The 22,527-nt window shown below is 40.0% G+C and overlaps 2 protein-coding genes across 3 annotated transcripts in view; one reads left to right on the forward strand and one right to left on the reverse strand.

The window, feature by feature from the left end:
- LOC145459243 (LIM/homeobox protein Lhx9-like) overlaps positions 1-22,527 on the forward strand; it is a 140,025-nt gene that overhangs the window by 17,037 nt on the left and 100,461 nt on the right. The window contains exon 9 of one of the 2 annotated variants that reach the window (XR_013921315.1): positions 250-1,552. Coding sequence is in view for 1 of the 2 variants with exons in the window: in XM_080337891.1 (XP_080194017.1) it covers positions 250-526 (277 nt within the window). In the remaining variant the exon portion in view is untranslated. Of the gene's footprint in view, positions 1-249; positions 2,104-22,527 lie in introns of those variants that run through there. The other variant, XM_080337891.1, reaches the window with a different exon arrangement.
- Positions 2,079-15,626, reverse strand: LOC145459230 (scinderin-like). The gene is made up of 12 exons (XM_080337873.1): positions 15,441-15,626; positions 12,006-12,199; positions 10,955-11,116; positions 9,589-9,741; positions 8,738-8,963; positions 8,102-8,319; positions 6,293-6,526; positions 5,326-5,514; positions 4,550-4,712; positions 4,224-4,385; positions 2,962-3,106; positions 2,079-2,895 (listed from the first exon to the last, which is right to left on the reverse strand). The coding sequence occupies exons 1-12, from the start codon at positions 15,583-15,585 to the stop codon at positions 2,751-2,753; spliced, it is 2,136 nt and encodes a 711-aa protein (XP_080193999.1). The 5' UTR covers positions 15,586-15,626; the 3' UTR covers positions 2,079-2,750.

Raw genomic sequence — 22,527 nt, forward strand, 5'->3', positions numbered from 1 at the left:
TGTTTCATAAATTATTTTATGTGGTGAAAATAATCTTTCATCCCGTGAAGTAAAAATGTGCTAGTTTAACCCCACATGTGTATTTTACACAGTAATATAGTACATAGTAATGCTTCAATCGTTTGGTATCGAAATCGCTTTAATTAGGACTAGGCCGCTTATCCGCTTAATTCGGAAGTGAGTGGAAGCAAAGTGTCCGAATTAAGCGCATTCTACTGTATACTACCAATCTCATAACATTTCTCTCAGATCAGACTCTACTGAAGTCAGGACACCGCTAGTCCCGTGGGCGTACGACGGCTCCTACCATCCGGACTATCACAACCTATCCGCGATCCCGAATTCAGAAAAAGGTGCCGCTTCCTGTCACGCTTATCTATGTAACAACGATTTGGAGGACCACGTACGCAGGGAGCTGTATTCGTCGTCGGATATCAGTTCGAGCGGCTATCCCGGAAACTACAGCGAAATTATTCCGTCTAGTAAACATTCGTTCAAGGAGATGTTCAATTCCTTCGCTCGATAGACACCGACAATCCAAATCTACATATACTTTATTTATGGATTATTTCATGTTGTCAAAAAGATGGTTGTATAGCTAAATGATTTTATGGCGATTCTAGTCTCGATATTCATACTCCGAATTATTTGAACGCTCGTCGGGGACTTATCAGCGGCTAGCATGGAGACTCCTGATTAGGAATGGACACAGTGATTCGAGTACTCGTATCTGAATCGAGCATTAATTAATGTCCAGCTCGCAGGGTTGATTTTATTTGAGTACTGAAATTATAGTTTCGTTACCACTAAGAGATAATCTGTTTCCTATATTTCTCAATGCGGAAGGCTGTAAACCTCAATTGGTGGGGTCGCAGCATATATAAAGCTCAATGAAATTGGGATGTTCGAACAACACAACAGATTATTTTTAATGCCATGTAGAACTGGCAATATTTGTGGTCGCAAAAAGGATAAATATGTTACCTTTCCACACCGTTCATTTGCGACGTCACAATTAGTGATACCCGACTCGAACCCTCATGCTCGATTCATAAGCGAAACTCTCAGGTAAGGCCTACTCGATTTTGCGCAAACCTACTCCTAATATAAATACTTGATGCTATAGCTGTTCAGCGATATCGTGTCGTTGATGTATTTATTTTCGTGATATACTTCAGAAGGCGTATCAGCACCATGCAGCACCACGAATCTGTTTTATTTTCGTTTCCTATTCTATTTCATCTCTCAGTTCTACGTCTATACCGATGGTTCTTAACCTTTAGTAACTCGCGGAACACGCCAATCTGCAAGGCTATTGCAATACGCAACTATAGACTAAATTGATTACAGGTCACAGAATGAACTATGAATCAACATATAGTGTAAAAGAACGAAACCGTTTAAATGCAATTTTCACACAAAACAAAAACATTTTATTATAATGAATATATTTTTGAGAATCAGTGCGACCTTTCTGCTGTTCCGTATAGATGTCAGCTCTGAAATACGAGGCTTCACCTTGGAAATTGTCATCGCATTGTTCCGTCTAAACGTTACAGCGAGATGCCAATTGTTTAATTACAATTGAGCTTATAAATATTGGAGATAGATAGCGCAAGGCGACGTATCAACGCAACCGTCACAATTCGACTAATGGTCTGACCTAATTACCTGCAACCAATGATGGGGCAAGACGGGCGTATCATCACGATCCATATGTATTATAGTTGAGTGTGGGTTGTGATCTCTGCGAGACCTCAGATTAGCTTATGGCACCCCTAGTGTTCCGTATATTTATCGGTTAAGAGCCATTGGTCTATACTGCTGATTACCTATGTCGATTCCACGAACCAATAAATAATGACCACCAGCTTCACATGGCAAGTCGGAAATTACAAGTGGATATAATTTGTCTTCCGCCTGCATACAGAGAAGTGCTTTCAAAATTTCTCTGTATTTATTATATATATTTCATGGAAATCAACCCTGCTTCTATTCCGCATACTGTGCACGTCCTGCATTGGATTCCACCATTAGCCATGAAATTATACTGAATTTGCTATAAATATAGAATATCGTTACGTTCGACTATTTCAGCCAAATTTCATTTTGACAGATACATATAAAATTTACAATTGTCGTGATACATATAGGCCTATAGGCGCAAATCTCAACGGAAATGCATAACAGCGTCACTGCGACCTTTACAATTCGATTTTCGCCGCCTATGAAGTAAAGAATCCTCATAACAATATTACAGATTAGAAGCAGCTCTAGAAATCAGTAATTGAAAGATTACCATTAGAGGCTTCATATCCACTCTATGTATATATACTGAGTGGCAGCTATCTTATATAAATAATATCATTGATTCCGTTCCGCAGCAACTTCCGTATTTTTGAATAATATCTGTGACCACGGACTCACACAACATAATATAACTTATATAATATCACCTGATTAGAAACGATATAGTAATGTAACGGAGATGTTGCGAAAGCGAACATAAATTTTGTCTATTTACAAGACACGTTCTCAATTACATACATGGGACGTGTCTTATGATAACAGAAACAAACTAGTGATAAGACTTCACAACCGGTTCGGTTCGTGTCCTTGCAAATAGTATCGTACCATCATTACCGGAGGCGGAGTCTGCCAGTCAACATGCCACCTGAGAACTAAGGTATCTGGAGCGTGGATAACTTTAAAATATACACGTTGCAATCTATGAAATTAAAGGTATCGTTTCACACAAGACCGTAGTTAAAAGATGGATTCCAAGAAGGTAGAAATCCCGTGAAGAGAGGCGGCTCGTTGCCTTGGGTGATGGTCACTATGGAGATATCGGAGTCGCGTTTTCTTGGATCAGATTCAATGTATTCCTTGGCTAGTCTGAAATATATAACGCGCTCGGATTGAGCGCATCATAGTATTAAGAACCGATTTTGTATATCCTACGTGGGTGCCGATGCTTTCTCCTGTTCCGTCGCTCCTGTGCCAATCCAAATGAATATCTGATCCCAAACATCAAGCATCATGACGTCATCTTGACATAGATCCGCTTGGGTGAAGTCGCCCGGTACTTCTTCAACAACGAGTGCGCCTGTGATTATTACCGAAGTTGTGTGGTTAGGCGATTGTTTTCTGGAAGACTATCGTTAAGCAACTTGTTGCGATTGCACAAGGCGATGGCAGGCCTGTACGAATGGCTACCTGGTCACTAGTCAGCGTCATAATGTATAGGTTACCATAATTTGGGATCCGACAAAGGGGACACTTTTTACCAATTTCAAAAAACATAATAGGCCCAGCGGACAACTCCCGATAGACCCGCGGCATTTGTGCCCTTTTTTAGTTTCCGTGCACATCTGACTCGCTCTAAAAGCTATACAGGAGGACAAATCCCCGAAAAGGAAGGACATTTGGATGTCCTCGGATGACATTTTCGATTGCTGGAAAATGAGGACGTATGGCGACCCTAATAAGGTACAATGCGTTGAGATATATATTAACTATAGAATCCAGGGACTGTTTTTTCCATAATATTAAGCACAGATTTTCAGTTATTGGCATACCCTACGTTTAGACCTTTCTGTCCACTGCACGCAGAATACAGTCGATACAATGTAGGTTTACTATGGAACACGCCATTTTCACGTGATGGTCATCGCAGTGGTTCCCAACGTGGGCGATATCACCCCCCCCCCCGAGTGGGCGATTTCGAGAAACAAGTGGGCGAAAGGGGGGCGAGAATGTTAGAACGTCAAGTGAGATGTATTTAATTAACACGACCAAAAATACACGTAAAGATGGTTTATTCTGCATATGACTCGAAAGTTGATTAAAAAAAGAGGACAATGCAACGGGAAGTAGAATCGGAGACTGGTGTTCCGAGCACCTACTCAGAGAAATAACCCTTTTCAGTTAATTCATCAGTGATCAGAGTTAGGCGAATAAATTCCCCTATTATATATCCTCTTTTTTCGATCCGTAAATAGGGAAGGGAACGCAAATTTGTGTCGAGCTTGATATGAATTGAAAAACGTTGAGAACCACTGCCCGAATTCCACATGCCGAAATATATGTTTATAGTTCTTAGGGACGCATTGCTTCACCCTTAGCAATTACTCATAGTAGCCAAAATTGGTTATATAGGCTTCTTACGCAGTATGCATTGGCTGCTTTGTATTGTAGGTCTATACCAGAATTCGAAAGCTCACCCGATGCGTCAGAAATCCCAAATAAACGAGGCGGATTGTCGCTGAGGTCGTCATGTAATCTAGGATGGTTGGCGTACGCCTTCTTACCCCCGAGTTTTCGCCAAAACGCTGCTGCCTCCTGACCCTCTCTGATCACTACCGGCTCTTTTTGAGACAGCAAACCTGCATTGTGGAGTTTTTACCGGAGAACTAAATAACAACGGATAGTACGGCTACACAGCAAGGTATCGATTTCCTTACTGATCAGATGCGTTTTGAAAACCGCATGTCGATCCTTATAACTATAAGAGAATCCATACTGCACATTAGTATTAATCAGCCAATACCTGCTACATATTTTGCCCCGTCTTCCTCGTCATCAGAAGAGCCAATTCCTAACCAGATGAAGCATTCTAACTTGGACTTGAAGACAAAAGCGTCGTTTGAATTTAACGATGCTGATGTCGTCTGTACTTGTATAGCTCTCCCACCGATACCGGTACAAAACACCTGTTCAAACGTAGATCGTACAATATATATATATGAAAAGCATCAACAATTATATCCTTATGGAGCTGCGTTTAGTCAACATGCCGAATAGTATGTTTTTAATATGAATGATTGAAGGGACGCAAGTAAGCATAATGAGAATTAAGCGGAGGGTGGATTCAGACTGGAACAACTTGGATAAGATCAGACTAATTAAAGCTGAAGGCTGGTAATCGAATTCTAATCTCGTGCATGTGTATGTGTATATGCGCCAATTCTAATTCTAATCCAATTGCGGGATTTCCAGAAAATGCCACATGAGAACAGTATAGTGTGAAACGAGGCAATCTTGGTGAACAGACCTCTGTCATTCTCATGTTTACATCAATGAACGCTGATTTGATATGAGCTCAATTCGATTCCATCTCAACAGGGAATTCAATACAATTTCCAAGTTTTTGCGAATACAAGTAAATCTAATCCTAATCTAATTAGGAAAAGCTGGAAATTTTCAAGTTGTCCAACGCAAGTGGATTTCACTACGGCGAAACAAACTGAATCGACAACGATCTGCCACAAGTCGAGATATTTCTTAGCATCGGACCTGTTTTTGTACATCAATATTCAGTTCTACCTGTATCAAAACGTTTTGCGCTTCCGAGATGTCAACTCCGTTCGACCTTCCGTTTATGATCACCATCGGCTTCCCTCGGAATAAGCTCAACAAATGAGGTGGTTCTTTTCCTTGCACCACTCGAATTTGTACAGGTCTGTCTCCGTGTTTTCGGGACAACTGAACAGCCATGTACGAGGTATGTGTTATCTAGAAAAGATTGGAACAATTAGTTCGTGCTTGAGTCGGGAACGTGAGTGTACTCAAACCAAAATTACTCAGTATATCTGAGTTATAAATCTTATATGTTCCAGGACGACATTAGTGTTTGATAAACACACCACTGCATTTCCTTTGCACTCCTGAACTAAACTGTTCTGGTTAGGGTTTCACAAGAACACCAGAGTTTCCCTGATCCTGAGACACACGCCCGACTTATACAGATAAATTTTCCCTGATTCGCAGTGAAGTTTCATTACAAAATGTTTTTTAATCGCGTTTTAATGCAGTGGTTCTCGAACTTTTTTAGACACGCCGCCTTTTATGATAGTGAATATTTCATGGCCTCTCATATCACAAAACGCAACCAGAATGCTAGCAATCCAAACGCTAGCTTGATGGCATGAACGATTATAACTGTAGATGAGAGAGTTCTCAAATATGAAATTCGTACTATACGCAGAGCAAAAACTATGAATTGGAGGTAAATGACGTTGAGCGCGAACAGACTTTTCAGTTGACCGTTTGCTTCGCGCCCCCCTTCAAATGCTTTCACGCTCCCCAAAGGGGGCGCGCCCCCAGTTTGAGAAACACTGTTTTATTGGCTTAGTTCCTTGAACACTGTTGTTGATGCCCGGTAATTTTTGCACCATAGTAAGAAGATAAGATGAGTATTGTTGTGGTGAAATTTGGGATTCGCAATAGACTTAGTTACCGGGGTCAAAGGTTAAGAACCACTGCTTCCAAGAATCGGACAATGCTTTATCACCTTCTGCAACGACGCTTCTCTTCCGAGCCAATAGTAAATAATCTTGCGGCTTCGATTGTACGTGTAAAGCATAATATAGCAATCCCCGCTGTGGAATATCCCACTCCTGCTATCCGACACTGCCACCATCTCTTTGTCGACTCTCCAGATCTCCAAATCTCCCGACCCGTCGTCCACCATTCGGTACTTGGCCGCCAGCTTTGAGTTTCCGAGCCGTTTCATGTCGAATTTTGCCTGAACGATATGTTAACACTCTTTATACAGACAACAATTAAAAGTTTTGATCACGCCATTAGACTGCTATTGATATGACGTCAATGTTTCCTGTTCAGCATTTGGTGAATGGTGAATGCATTAGAAATCCACCAGCGATGCAAGCTTATCCACAAACTACTCTTTGACATCTACAGACGTACAAAGTAAATAGTTTTGCTTAGAAACTGTTCAAGTCGAAATATAAGTATTCTAAAAGCATGACCACTTGAGCACGTATTGTGCAAATAGGCAGATTTACTTGAGTAGCCTACTCCTAAAGCATTGCAATACTGCGTTAGTGACCACCTTTGGTTGCTATATTAGTCTCAGCCCCTTGAATATACAGCCCTACACACTCAAGCCGGTATTATTGAGTATTCATGCAAATCCTTTACCCAATGGTTACCATATGTTTGTGGGGCAAATTCCGGACAGTCTTTAGCGCGCACTAGCGTCTGTCACTGTCTGTCAATATGACGTCGCACTAGCAACCAACCAATCAAGCAATCAATCAATCAGTTTTATTAATATTTTCATCATTTCAAAACATCACAAGACTGCGATACAATGAAAAGATAGGAAGGTGTCGAAACAACTTGGAGTAGCCTTTGAGATCAGACACCCATTTTAGCCAAGGCGAAGTAAAGATGAGGCATGTGGCAATGCATTGCCCATCGACTGTATACAGGAATGGAGTGGAACACAGGTCATTAATTGGGCCATCTGTAATGCTACTAGCTACTTGCTAGGGTCTGCAATAGATTTCTTCACGGGCCGGATGAAATCGTCCGGCGAGCCGTGTCTGGCCTGTCGGGATTGAGTTTGATAGCCCTGCTATACTGTTAGGTCGGTGTGGCTATCTGATTGTGTGTTTTAATAAGGACCGAAACAAATAAATTTCAGCCGCTCCCACCCAAAAAAGCACTTATCTTGGCCCCACCATAGGGTAATCGAGGTAACTTCTTGGGCACTTACTATATACATCTGGTTGTTCAATTTTATGATTGGATTCTGTCAATAATATTGATTCTATCGTATATCAGGGCATGTCCGGAAATTTCGGACGTATGGCAACCCTACTTCAGCCAAGATGCCAGCTACCTTGCAGAGTTGAATTATAACTACACAGTTTATTTCCAAATTAGAGTAGGATTATAGTTGTAGCTCCATTTTTTCAAATTAGATTAGAATATGAATTAGAGCTACTCAGTCTATTTCCACATTAGATTTTCTGATTGGCGAAGGCTTTGAAATTAAATCAAGTTCAATTCATATCAAATCAGAGTTCATTCTCACAAGCAAGAGAATGGCAAATGTCTGTACACCAAGCTTGGCTCGTTTCGCAATATACAGTTCCGTGGCATTATTTGTGAAAACCAGAGAACGGGCTATAGAGTTAAAATTATAGCACAGACACATTTTAAAAATTAGATGTGAATTAGAATTAGAGCAAAGAAACATTTCCCACATATGATAAGAATTAGATTACCGGCATTTCGCTTCAATTAGTTTAATTAAACAGCTATAATTATATAGTGGTCCGAGTCTGCTTACTTGTTCCACTTTCGCTATTCTGTTGCTGGAGAACTTTTCGCCGAATCCGATCGTTTCGTGTTTGGTGCGCCAGGACTTGAAGAACTGTCGGAAGAGTATCGTCTCCGCGTCTTGCGCCATGATTTCGATTCCGGTCGCCGGACTATAGTTTTTCTCTTCTATGAATTTGGTGGCGTTCTGTAAGGCACCAATCCGCTCTTCCTTAGTCGCGCCCCTGCCTGGGAATTTTGTAAGTACCATCATTTACAATTCTTCAGCACAGAGAGTAAAGGGCTAAAGGCACAGAGGGACCAGAGTAGTCCTAAGCAGCGTTGGTACTAAGTAAACGTTACCATATCCATATGCTGATATACAATGTTCTCTCTACTAGTTTCTGCCGATTACGAGTGTCAGCCGAAAATATTTAGATTCATTTCAATATGAATATACTTTTCAATTGTAATTTCAATACAGTAAACGTCATGGAAACATACCCAAAACTACCTTTTACTTTACAATATCCAAAGTCTAAAAAGTGAATATGAATAGTGTAGCTTATAAAACGGTTTAAGTGGATGTGGAAGTAGAATCGACTCGAGTACGGGACTGGCCATAGGGAACGTTATTCCTTATTCGTATCCTATATTGCGAACAAACCTTTCCATACAAATATCTTTCCGTGTGCACCGTTGTCAAGTATATATGTGTCGCCAGAATCCAGCTGATTTTGATCGAACGGGGCCCGACCAATCTCTTTCATCACGAGCTTCCCTGTCTCGTCACATAAGTGATACAGAGCGGCGGGGTTTGAAGAATTGATGCCGTTTATAGGCACGTCGTCTGGTATTGATTGCTGGATGTCGGATACGTCACCCTCGAGTGCCTAAATACAGCGTAAAATAGGGATGGGGCTTACCTGCCGGTACGCTGTTATCTTTCATGACACGTTAAATTATTTGGATGACACCGTTAAGCATGAATTTTCATGTTCACAACGTACCCTAGAATATACGGGTTCTCAACCTTTTCACTAGCTTGCGGACCGGTGAAATTTCTAGGATTGAAGTCCACCCAGAATGTAATTACGACTAAAGTCTGCAACTCACAACAACGAATTTGTTGTCGTCTTTCTGATACTCGATATTACTGTCAAATCTCATTCAATTTTGTTTAAAAAGCCTTCTTACCTTAAACACACTGTTGGTCCTAAAGCGAGTTGCGGGCTGCTACTGTTAAGTAGCTTGCAAAATCGGACGTAGGATAAGTCGAAAGTGTACCAATAACTCTATATCAGGTGATAAAGAGTTCTAAATTACGTTCTAAATTAGTTTCAAATTTGGTGTTTTATTTCTCTAATTAACAGAAAAGCCTTTAACGTGTCATATTTTGCAATCGAGAATAAAATCTCATACATTTGACGGACAGTGGAGCACGTTGAGCTGGCGCCGGTGCACTGAGCGGCGGTCGAGAACCACATAGGATTATGCGACAGATGGAAATAAAATTACATTTCTCATCTTCTCAGGTATTCTCTGTCCGTCTTCTATTTTGACCAGTTTGCCTTTACCGCCTTTTTCGTCGTTGATTATCGCCTTGGCGACAATGTCTGCTTTTAACTTCTCGAAGTGATTACATTCGTTTCCATTCCATTGATAAACAATCTATAGATGTTAACAGAAGTTCACTGACCGCCACGGGCTTACGGTAAAATCAGACGTAGATCGAGTGTCGCGCCGACGTGGTCAAAAACCATTACTGACACAGAGGTAGTCAAAGTGTTCAGCGCTGGTACCCATGAAGTAGAGATAGACATAACTCCATAAATTAATACTCATTTACAAGTAGAAGTAGCGGTTTTCAAAACATGTCAAAACTACCCCAAGTGGAAGTAGAAATGAAGCTATCAAAAGCAGTCAGGCTGGTTAGTAGTTTCAAAATATATTTCATCGAAGGGTCGCATACTTTCAGCAGCTGTATTATAGAGTTGTGCGTTAGGGTTGTTCGAAATTAACTATTTTTCAGATTCCGGAGATTCACTGATTAAATTGTCAGGTTGCCATAAAAGAACGATGCATAACAATTTTGACGCAATTCCAACCGGTAGAATCGAGGTAGTTGCGTCAAAATTAAAGTATTAGATTTGGAAAAATAGCATTGAATGGTGGGTAGTCCAAGAATTATTGATGAAAAAATCAAATAACTTCGCTACTACTGGTTGGAATTGCGTCAAGTGTCTTTTGCATCGTCTTTGTAGACAACTTAACAATTTCATGGGGTCGACATTAAAATTTGAAAAAATATTTTATTTTTTAAATAAATTTTAAAATTTCAATTGGCTCTGCCGCGTTTTTGCTGGTTAGAATTCAGCCAAATTTGGCGTCCAGCGTTTTTAGGCAGCCTAACAACTTAATCAGTGAATCCCTGGAATCTGGGGGAAAAGTTATTTTTGAGCAACTCTAGTATGTATACGTTCGCAATTGCAGGGTGCATCTTCGTGACTAAAGTCAAATGACGAATGACCAATTATGTAGACGAAAAATTCAAAAATGTGTACAGGGGCGATTTCTTCCAGTTGCCTTTACGATATCACTAATAAACTTGATGCAAACAGTTTCAAAAGGTATAGGTTCGGTCGATGGACTGCATGCTTTTAGCAGCTAATCGGAGGTGTGCACTTCCGGAATTACACGATGCGTCTTCGCTACTAACGCAAGTTCCGAAAATTATTCTGCGTTACCTAGATACAGGGGCTTTTTTACACAGTTGTCGTGGTAATTTCGCTCGTAAATGTGTTGAGAGCATGTCCCAAAACCACTTGCTACTTTGCAAAATCCAAACCGGCAGCCAACTTCGTTATCACCTCTGTATACTCACGTTTCCGTAATCCAATATGAAACAGTCCCCGTGATTGAAGCTGCTCCATTTCATTGCCAGCTCCGTGGCGCGTACGGCTCGCCTGCCTTTCACTTGCAGCAAACGCTTCGAGTCGCTGACGTTTGTTTTCGCGTGCTTGAAGCCAGAATCTATTCCGCCCGCCTGTACAGATTAGTTGCGGTTTAGAATAATAAATTGTTAAGGCCACTTCTTAGGGCGAATACAAGTTCATGGGTAGTCTGTAAGCCAGTGGTTCCCAACCATTTTCGACTAGACTCCAATATAGCCGTGTTAAGGCGCCATCGCCCCCTTCGTCCGTTTTCGGCCCATATCGCCCCCTGGAACACCTAATCGCCCCCTGGAGGGCGATGTCGCCCACGTTGGGAACCACGGCTGTAGGCAAACTGTTGGTCAGGTAGATTAGCATTATATACAGCGCAGAGCTGGCCTATGGTCAGAAACGAAATACTATTACTTTTTGTTAGTAATCAAGACGGTTTTGTTAAATTTCACTGCTGTTTTTTGATTACTTCCACTTACATGTCATATGCTGTACAGTTTTTCAGGCAAAACGACTTTATTCTCCTCATTTTGGATTTTGTAAATTAGAAGGTAGTTTTTGCATATTTATAAGTGAAGTTGCCATGACAACTGTTCAAAAAGCTGTATCAAGGTAACTCAATATAATTTCAAAGATGATTGAGCGTATATGTACCGCTATGGTAATTTTGCGTCAGTCGCCAAGATGCAAATTAGAAAGCCTTCACATCCGATTAACTGCTAACCCCAAAAGCGACTATTTTAACCACCACTGAGATGGCGTAATGTCTCTATGACAAGCATTACGAACCGATACGTGTGGTTACGAATCCATTGGTTAAATTGGTGGATACATTCAAGATGACCGCTTCAATACACGAATAATATGATAACAGAGAAAATGATCTCAACTTCGAAATTATTGTTATGCTGGTTCGAAATAGCTTTCATTCCATCAAGCTCCTTTGTGTTCAATTCTAGTGCTTTTCTGAACTGCAGTAAAAGAACTTACCATATACTTAACACCGTTTCGGTAATGCGCCATGAATTCCGTGCTTTCGTGTCCTTGAAGCTGTCGGTATAGGACAGCGTCACCCTCGAGCTCCTGGTTCAGTTGGACGGATAGTATGGCCGCCGCTCCCCGCTCGTCTTGAGAAGAGTCATTACCAAGCCAGAAGTGGATTTCAAACACCTTGTGGTTTCGCACTGTATGCCGAAACACGATTGTATTAGAATGATTTTTTATATAAACAAAGGTGGTCAAAGTAGGACGTCTTCCTACTCAAGTAGAAGTAGAAGTAACTATATAAAAGGGAACTCGCTGAAACAACGCGAGCCCCTGAAACCGCACCAACGGCTCTATAGTCTGTATAAGCATATCGTCCTAGTACTGTACCAGTAATTATAGTACTTGCCAATGCAACGAAGAAGTATACCTATGCCAAATAGACAGGACGATTTGGGGATCGGTGCGATACTGACTAAAGATGACAAAAAATCAGAGGGGGTCAGTAACGAAGTACTTCTACTTTTTTAAAGTACTTGAGTAGTTTCCCCCTACTTCTGGTACTTACTCAAGTAGATCTTTTCCCGCTACTTGTACTTCTACTTCGTAATATTTTGTGATCTACTTACTTACTTTTCGCTATTTACTTACTTTTCGCTATTTTCAGTTTGTCAAGTAGAAGTAGTTTAATCCACCTAGCAGGAAGATAGCCTGAGGAATTTCGTGATTGTTGTCACGGAATATCAGCATTTAACTTTCATAAAAGTTGAAAGTAGAACCCAGAATTTTCGTCGCGCTTCGTGCTCAGTAGATATGAAGTGATTAGTATGATTTCACGAAAGTAAATCTATGAATACAATTTAAGTGAGGGGTTGCGTGGTTCCGTTCACACCGCATTGTCGCCTATGTGAAATATTTCATCACACTATATACGGCCAATCAAAACGTTTGAAACTGATGTTTCGGATTCTAGCATTTACTTATCATATCGTAATATAGCAGTCCATGGCGTGTCCTAATTTGGAAAAGTGGACTCTAACTTTTTAGCTTTAGACCTGTTTTAGCATACCACCTTTGAAACTTGTCTGGACTAAAGACATGAAAATCATTTGTTGGCCAATATTGTGCGTCAAAATGCACAATGTGGTATCTAAATCGACGTCTAAAATCCGGAGTTAACATCACATTATGCATTAGAAAACACAATATTAGTGAACACAGAAAGTATGTAAAAACGGGGTGTCCAAATGCACGCCTTAAATTGGAGCGTAATGCGGAAAACGAGGATACGAAGAGTTCTCAAGTAAGTGCAGTTTCAGAAGGCAGATGGTTTACATACTTTTAACAGTTAATCTTAAGGTCCCCCTTTCGAAATAGCTCGTGTATAGTCGCTACTGACGCAAAATAAGCGATGTCATTACAAATATGAATGCAATTTTGCTAAAATACATCGGGTTACCATGATACAGTGGACTTTTGCCTAGTTGTCATGGCAATTGTACTTAGAATAATAGTGATGCAAATATATCCCAAAACTATTTTCCACGTTGCAAAATATAAAGTGTAAAATGCAAGTACTTCTGCCGACAAACTGTTGAAGTAGAAATCGAAGTAATCCCAATACATATCGAAATCGTTACTGACCACATCTGTACATAAATAGTAATAAGTTCTCATTTTATGATATGTTGATATATTTCTTTAGTAATTAAGTCGTTTTTCAAATGGAGCTATACCAAAAATGAATATACTATTGCCGTTTTGAGCCCCGGTAATTTGTCCTTGCCGCTAGCGTAGCGCTGCGAACATTCTGGCTACGAATGCAGCATTTTCAGATCAAAGACCCTTGATTGCATCCGCATTGAATGTGAATAGGTCTTGTAATGGTCGTGCAATCTGACGAATCGTGCATGCGATGACCGTATAGTATATACACATCTATTGAAACGACAGATGCAGTCACATTAGGCCAAGATTTGGGAATACGCAATGTCTACACGGGCGTATAGTTCCAATGAAAATTTTGAACGTGTCAAAGTACTGAAAGGGAGTGATGTCAACATTTTTTAAATCTGAGATTTGTGGAGGTACATGCGCGGCTTGTGTTCCTTGACTATACGGCGTGACTGGGAGCATTTCTAATCGAATGCTGTCTTAATCGTAATGTTCGATTCACAACATATAATTAGGGTTACCACATTTTGAGTTCCGCAAGAGATGACACTTTTCAAATCGCAAAACTTATCAAATCGGACGGGAATACAGTTAATTTGAAAATTCTGACTGCAAATACTGTTTTGTTGACTTAAAAAGATCATATTTCCATATCGACTCCTGGACGACCCACTCTAAAGTTATTATTTAGTTATCCTGGCAGTGACTGACGCCGAAATCAAGATTCCACATCATTTATGACGCTTTTCAGTTCTGCCTGTACAATTGCCTGGCTGTCAAAGCTCTAAAGAAGGACGAATTGCCAAAAAGGAGGACATTTGAGCGACCTCAGAGGACATCCTCGATTTCTTGAAAAGGAGGAAAAATTATCCTAATGGAGAACGTATGCTAACCGTAGCATTACCTATGGGTTTTAACTATTAACCTCTAATGCTGAGTTTGTGATCTGAAGTTATAAATTCCTATAATTATGATATGTATCTGGGTTGTATTGACTCGAATCATGACTCGACATGAGTCAGACTCTATTCGCAATTCTTCGTCGACTTGACTTGTTTCGTGTCATTTTCTTAAAAATAGAAAATAACTCGACTTGTGTTAATTTGCGAATTGAATCGGATGTACTCGAGTCATTGCGCATGACTCGTAACATTATATAGTACTTGAATAAATTTTCGTGTATCAGGGCCTATACTTGAATAGGCATCTAAAACCTATATGTTTTATCTGACTGAATAAACAATACATGATGATAGTGAGAAAATCGAAAATGAGTATATTATGAACGGGAGGCCTTCCATATCACCCAAGAGTTTCACAGGAGTGAGTTCAACCCGTCTTGATCTCGATAATGGACAGTTAACTCAGTGACTTGGACTCAATCCTTTGCTTCCTGACGTGGACTCGGTGGTGAATTGAAAATAAATGGCTCGACTTGACTCGAGTCCAAACTATAAAAGTAAAATTCTGCCTCGGACAACACTGATCCGTATTGTCCACGTTCAATTGATTTCTGTAGTGTTCTGTAGCAGATGCTAATTACAGGCCGCGGCGCACCAGCGCTTTATAATAAGTGCCACTACAGACTTTTACAAGACTAATAATAATAATAATAGAAACTGTGAACATCACACAAACATTATTTGCCACATTTGACCACCAACGATACCACTAATTATGCAGCTGAGATGAAAATAGAGAAGAAAATCATCGTGTCCTGTCTTCAATGTGACCCATCGTTGGATGCAAAATGTGCAGTAGGCTTACCAAGCTTCGTGTTCAATAGAACGTAGGAATCGCCGGTGTAGTAGTTTCCCAGTTTTGCCTCTTCGTTTTCCACTAATCTCAAGTTCTCCACACGCCATATTTGAAGTCCGATCACCTGGCCCGCTGTTTCGAAGGCCTCAGTCATGATCAATAAACTATAACGCGTTAGCGTATCATTTTCCGTGCGGAAAAGTATGATACCCGTATTATTTTGGCTGTATATAGATCTGTTGTCGATTTGTTAAATATTGTGCGATGTCAGCTAGTCTGAATATTGCGTAATGACCCTAGTCCCCAACCCATTTGACCCTAACTCCACCCAAATGACCCTAACCCTAACCCTAGGTAATTATGGTTGTGTAATTAGAGCGAAATGCCGGTCGTTTAATTCGAACGTAATTTGTGAAATGTTCCTAATTTCTGCATCTCGTGATTGACCTCATTTTGCATGCAGCAACCCTGTTGATCCACATGATAAAACTCATCACTTCACACTAACTCATGTAGCGAATTCCGACGTCATCTCAAGCCAATTTGTAGTAATCTTTCGAGGAAAGCATAGATGAATCTTTCTAGGTTTCTATTTACTAAAATTCGGCCGCAATCAGCTTCAAGGAATGAGACATGCACTTCCAACCACAGACGTAAGCAACTGAGCAGTGAACGCCGAACGGAGTAAACTAATTACAGTAATCTGCGCCCGGCACCAAGTGTCTTAGGCAATCGTAACACAACTGTCATGCAATCAGACGTAGCCACCGCAGTTTTAGGTATCATTTTCAACCAGAATATCGTATTCCGGTTAATATTTATGGGCATCATTTCTTTATCTCTTACAGGAATTGAAGGAGATCACAACAGATATCAATCCATCTCGGATTATTTGATTGAAAAGTTCGCATGCCTTTTTAGAACTGGTCAATATATCATTTTGCTAATATCATCATCCCAGCTGCCTAATTAGTAGCACCAAAAAGTCGCCTCTCTTTTACACCCTGACACTGATCCCTGGCAGATCTGATGCAGTTTCAAATCACGTTGTTCAATCAATATTGCTTGTAGTATTATAGGATCATGTGCAATTCGCTAGAAAGTATATTAGTATCGATACCCCGCATCCTACTTTCTTGGCTAGTTAACGCGTAGCCTATATCGTATCAAAGCTCAATGCAGGAAATAATTTGTGTCGATCAAGAACGCCGCTTGGTTTGCTGCAAATTCGTGGGGATGTTTTTGAGGAATTGGCAGGTAGTTTTTCTTTACTATTTGCCTAGTAGGTGTTGCCTTTCTGCGAATTGTCTACCGGTAACGACAGACAGTTTCGGGTTATGGGCAACGCATTTTAGCTAAAAATTCTTGAAGTACGTGACACTCGTAAATTTTTATCTTCAACAATCGCCACTATGTCGACTGAAATCTATTCACACGTAAAAGACTTGGCTACCAACACGTTCGAACGAAATATCGTCGATACAAAATATTTAAACGAATTTTGCGGCAACTCAATTTTCACGTCAGCAGTGTAGGCAAACTCGGACATTTATATAAACGAAAATATTCGCATGCATCCAGATGGAAGGGAGTAGGTACCAGTCTGGACAACTAGATAATTCTAGCTGTCTAATTTGAGCGAAATGCCGGTAATCCAATATATTATTAGATTTTCTGAAAATGCTACTGAAGAACTGTATAATGGGAAACGAACCAAGCTTCCTGTACAGATATTTTTTGCCTTTATCAGGCTTATGAGAATGACCTCTGATTTGATATGAAATGAACTTGATATAATCTTCAAGTTTTCGTGAATTTAGTAATTCTAAATCTATTCGAATTTGAAAAAATGTATAGCTATAGTATAATTTGGAAGACAATATGTAGTTATAATTCTAATTCTAATCTAATTTGGAAGAGATGAAAATTTTATATTTCTCCCACTCTTATTGGTACTCTCACTGCATAAAGATCTTTGTGACTAATCGAAATGGCCGCGTGCCATGGTTAATTGATTCTGATGGCACACGGTTAATTTTCTGTGGCGGTACATTTCTGTACGATATTGCATGATATAAATACGCTCTCCCATAATAGTTGTCTGGCCTAATCTGAGATCATGGCCGTTATAAGATCGAGATGCGCCTGTCATTTCCACGGGATAATATTCAAACTATATATGTAAAAAGGTTTCAAGAGAAATGTATACAATATGATACTTTAATTGCATGCTGGATTATGGTATAATTGGGACTTGTCCGGACTTGCGAAGTAAATTAAAAAGCGGTGTTTGTGCATAGACGAAACCAAATCTATTTCAAGATTAGTTCCTTATAGTATTTCGACAGATGTAGGAACACACTTAAACTGTTATCGGTAAACTTGCCGGTGCTAACAAACATCACCAAGGAGATTTCGTGTATCTATAAACATTTTCAAGTACGCCACACTTGATCACAGTCCACTATATTTGTGCTCGATAATGTGACTTTCATCGACTTCATTTGAATCAATATTTACACAACGTGATTAGACCCCAAATACAACACAAGCTCCTTGGCATGTTAGCATGCTCAATTGAGCGTCTCTACTTACCATGAACGAGCGTGCTTAATTCTGCCAAATAAGGAATACTCAAAGAAATGGATTTTCATAGGCTGTACACGCAGTGTGTATATAGTTCACAGCCTTTCTCTGCCACCCATACACCTGAGTACATATCCCTTGATATTGTACAATATCTAAGATACATGTTCATGCTATTTGCTCAATCACTGTTTGCTGTATGCTGCACCTCATTCCTGAATACTAGCATCTGTAGACGGTGGAATTGATTCATACGGGATTAGCACCGATTGCTGCTGTATCGCGATATCGATAAGGTGTTAAGCTCCACTTTAATACACAATCACTCAAGTTGAATGCCTCTCAGTACAATTAAAACAATGGCCCAGTTGACTGCGAATAGTTCGTGAAATACGCGAGATGTAGATGTCACAAAATTCTACAAGTTTCGACGCGGCAGTCAATTTCCTATATAGCTCTGTATTGACGATGTGTTGAGGAAAAAACGATGTTAGATTCCAATTTCATCCATTTACGCTGGCCAGGCGTCTGTCGTCGAAACGGTATTTATTGTACGATCTTTAAATGAAGCAATAGCCAAAATCGGTTAGTATGTCCATCACGCATTGAAATGAATCGAAAAGAAACATATAGTAAGGAGTGCTTCGCTTTTATAAGACAATTTTACTGGTACCATATGACAGAGAAGCCAATAGCTTGACCTATTTACGCGAAGACGCCTCAATCAATCGTTTTTATTAACAGTATAGTCGTGACTCGTTCGTAATAGGTAGCTTTTACTGCCTTGTTGATTTCGAGATTTTATAGACTTTCTATAAATTGGGCACATTCGAAAAAGTGGTCTGCATACATTTCAATCATTTCATATCGACGCGAGGCTGCACTGTAAAAGGTAATCGCGTATTTTGCCGATTTCCGGCTTACTGTGAGATTGCGTAGTGGTATAATCCACAGCTACAACACCAAAGGATTGTGGCCTCGAGTCTGACCGGGTTCGACTCCAGAATTCCTACCTAAGTGTTGGAGGTTTATCTAGGCTCCTCTTCGCCATCTCATCTGTGTCAGCGGTGTCTTAAGACGCCTATAGATGTAGGCCGTGCTTCAAGCCGGCGGCTACGCAATCCAAAAATAGGAAATATCGGCCTGGTGTCAATGACCATTGTAGTCGACAAACAACATGAATACCACAAACAAACAAGCGCGCAAATCAGGAAAACGGCACTTTCTCGTGCAAAATTCGGTACCACATTCTTAGCGAAGAGTGCGTGTATTCATACCCGAAAGGTTGTGATAGAAAACAGAGCCTACCTTAGAATTCAGAAACACATGGTGTCAGTCGAATTTTTCACTTTATACTTGTTAGCGAGTGAATAGCATTCCCTTATTTGTGCGCTTCGATTGAATTATCGCACGAGTTGAGCCAATCATCATTATAAATCGGCGTTTTATTTCTCTGTATGTAGTCAATCGCTAGCTTAGTTCTTTTTAATTACTTTGCGCAAGATGCGGTTTTGATTGATTCACGGTATGGTAAATCAGTGTCATAAATTTTACGACAGTATACGTTCCTTCTTGCTCCATTTGTGCTTGTTCTAATTTATCAAGCATTATTTGGATTTAAATCGCGTGTCTAATTTACAGTTTATACCGTGGTATAATTATGAGTTACGTTACGTTTTCGTGTACAGAACGAGCGAAAGAACAAAAGTTGAATACACCATTGGTATAAAATTGAATAAACCATTGGCATTATAGTAAAATGAAGACACTAGAAAGCGGTTTGGAAAAATATTTAAGGTGGTGACGGACCCACTATACATGTGCACAACAGGGAGTTGCAACTCGCACTGCGGTTTACCTCAGGGATATCAACTTTTAAAAAGGTGACCCAAAGTGCTAAGTCGAAACCTTTTCAACCTAATCATATTCAAGTAAAGGGCTGTTGCTGCTTTTCCTCAACTGAATCGCATGCATTCATATTGCGTAATAGTCGAGGCTATCCTGCTTGGAATGTAATCGACATGTGTTGTGGAAGATGTAGGATTGTAGTGGAAGGTAAGGTCAAGTCAATGTACCGTACAGTGTACGTACACACCGTGTAGGCATGCAGTAGCCTCAATTTATCTTAATGCATACCGGTACAGTTTTTTCTCGCGTGTTTGAACCTGATACTTGCGCATTCAAAGACAGAACTGTAAGTAAAGAGATCCCTTTTCGTCCCCCCTCAAAGTTCAAGGTAATTACTGAGGTCGGAAGCCACTGCTCTACGACATGGTTTGGACCCTTCGTGGAAATTTGGTAAGTACACATACCTTCCACCCATGTATTTATAGTGTGCGTTGCCTCCCAGCACAGTATACAACGGTGTATGATGCGGACAGGATAATAGGACTTTTGTTAGGTTTAAAAACGTTTGGGTCTATACATTCACACGAACGTGCTTACACCGAATCCGTCGAAAACTATAATAAAATGATTGAGTGATATTCAACAAGTTACGAGACCAATAACTCGACACGTTAACGTGATGGTGCCAAAACTCCAAGCCGTAACAATGGCTTCTGCGGATATATGGGTTGGGTATTTATCCCACAGATTATTTCCCAGGGTCTTATTCGGAAGCAAGTTCATGTGTCGAGCATAAAGAATGTTGATTAGGTGACACGCTGTTCCATTTCCCGTGCTCTCGTCAATGCAAACGTGAGCATCGAACGTGGCCATATATTTTCAATTACTTGTTCTAATGCTCTTCTCTGCGCCTAGATATCATTTTTCGAACCTTCAACTAAACTCAATACATATCCCTATATCTCATCTCAGTATCGGGCTGATCCAAATTCCATCCTATCTATTGCAGCAACAATACAATTGTGAATGAAGTTTAAACTCTGAAGGTTGACGGATGCTTTTGAATATGTTGTCGAGTGTTCAATGCTGATGATAGTCAATCTGTTCATGCCACGACCAGAAAACCAAATATCCAGTTGTTAGATTGCAGCAAAAGCAAAATATATTATACTATGCTATTCTTGAATTAACTGTAGCAGATCATCATCTTTCTTGTGTTTTCAATCTGTCACAGCCTTTATATACGTTTCTAGATTCTATTTAAGACGAGAAATAACATTTCCCAGAATATAGTTCAACTTTTCCGCTCATATGACATCAAGCTATCGTTCAACTACCGCTATATGAATCAATCCATATGTCATATATTCCAAACGTGAACACAGACGCAAATGACGTAAATTCACCATCAAATGAATATGCATATCACTTTTTGTACCACAATCTACTGTCTAACTAACAAACGACATTATTTATCTGCCTGCATTCTTTGGTCGCTTTCGACACGATATACATACACTGTTCTTTCCAATTCTCTGCTAGTTGCTGGCCATTACCCCTTACGAGTGCCAGCCGAAAATAGCCGTGTTTATTTCAATTGTATATTGAAGTTCTGTACCTCAAAGAAGCTCTTCAGACTCCACATTTGCATCATCTAAAACACGTAAGCGTATTCCCTATGCTGACTGTGTGGTCGGCAGATGCACATTTTACAACCAAAAGATCGCAATGAGATTGTGACCGACTATGCTGTTATCGGGTGACAATATGTTATGAAAAATGCTTGCTGATCACAAATTCGATCGTACCGCAATGTAACTGAACGTCACGACGGCGGAGATAGACAAATGAATTTGATGATAGTTATCCATCACACTTTGTACGCATACACGTACAAGTTTGATAAGAGTGATACAGAGCGGTATGATGCGATAAGCACACACGCTGCTATATATTTCTCTGATATACGAATGATATCGAAAGTCGACGGGTTATATCGCATGAGCACTGAGCAACGATGCTATGCGTTATTATCGTGCTGTATCATCGCTCTCCCATCACATTTGCAGCAGACGTGGACAATTCGATGATAATTCTAGTTGTCTAATTACCGTAAAGTGAGAAATGCCGGTAATCTAACACTAATCTAATTGGTCAAATGTTTTTATGATCCAATTTTAATTCTTTTCTGATTTCTGGTTTTGCTGAAAATGCTATAGGAGAACTGTATCGTGCGAAACGAACCAAGCTTGATGTACCTGTACAAGAACATACATTTACCACCGTCATGGTTATTAGAATTAACTCTAATGTGATATGAACTGAGCTTGATTCAATTTTCAAGTTTCCGCGAATGCAATAATTCTAATTCTAATCTAATTTGGGAAGACTAAGTACCTAGAATTCTAATTCAAGTCTAATTTGAAAACGGTGTTGCCACAATTCTTATAATATAATTTGAAAACGTTAAAAAATTTCATGTCACCCGACTCTGTCTTGCAGACTCTTTTCAGACGCAGAAGACAAATATCAACGCCTTTTCTGTCTTTTAACGGGAAACAATACATTCGTTCAAAACCATAAACGCGTTCTCATCAATCTCATTGCACTCGATTAAGTGGCGTACATTATTTACAGCGTATAGTGCGAATGACGATGCTAT

The sequence above is a fragment of the Botryllus schlosseri genome, chromosome 16, assembly GCF_051294905.1.
Source record: "Botryllus schlosseri isolate E-star chromosome 16, Bs_hap1, whole genome shotgun sequence".
NCBI classification, from domain to species: domain Eukaryota; kingdom Metazoa; phylum Chordata; class Ascidiacea; order Stolidobranchia; family Styelidae; genus Botryllus; species Botryllus schlosseri.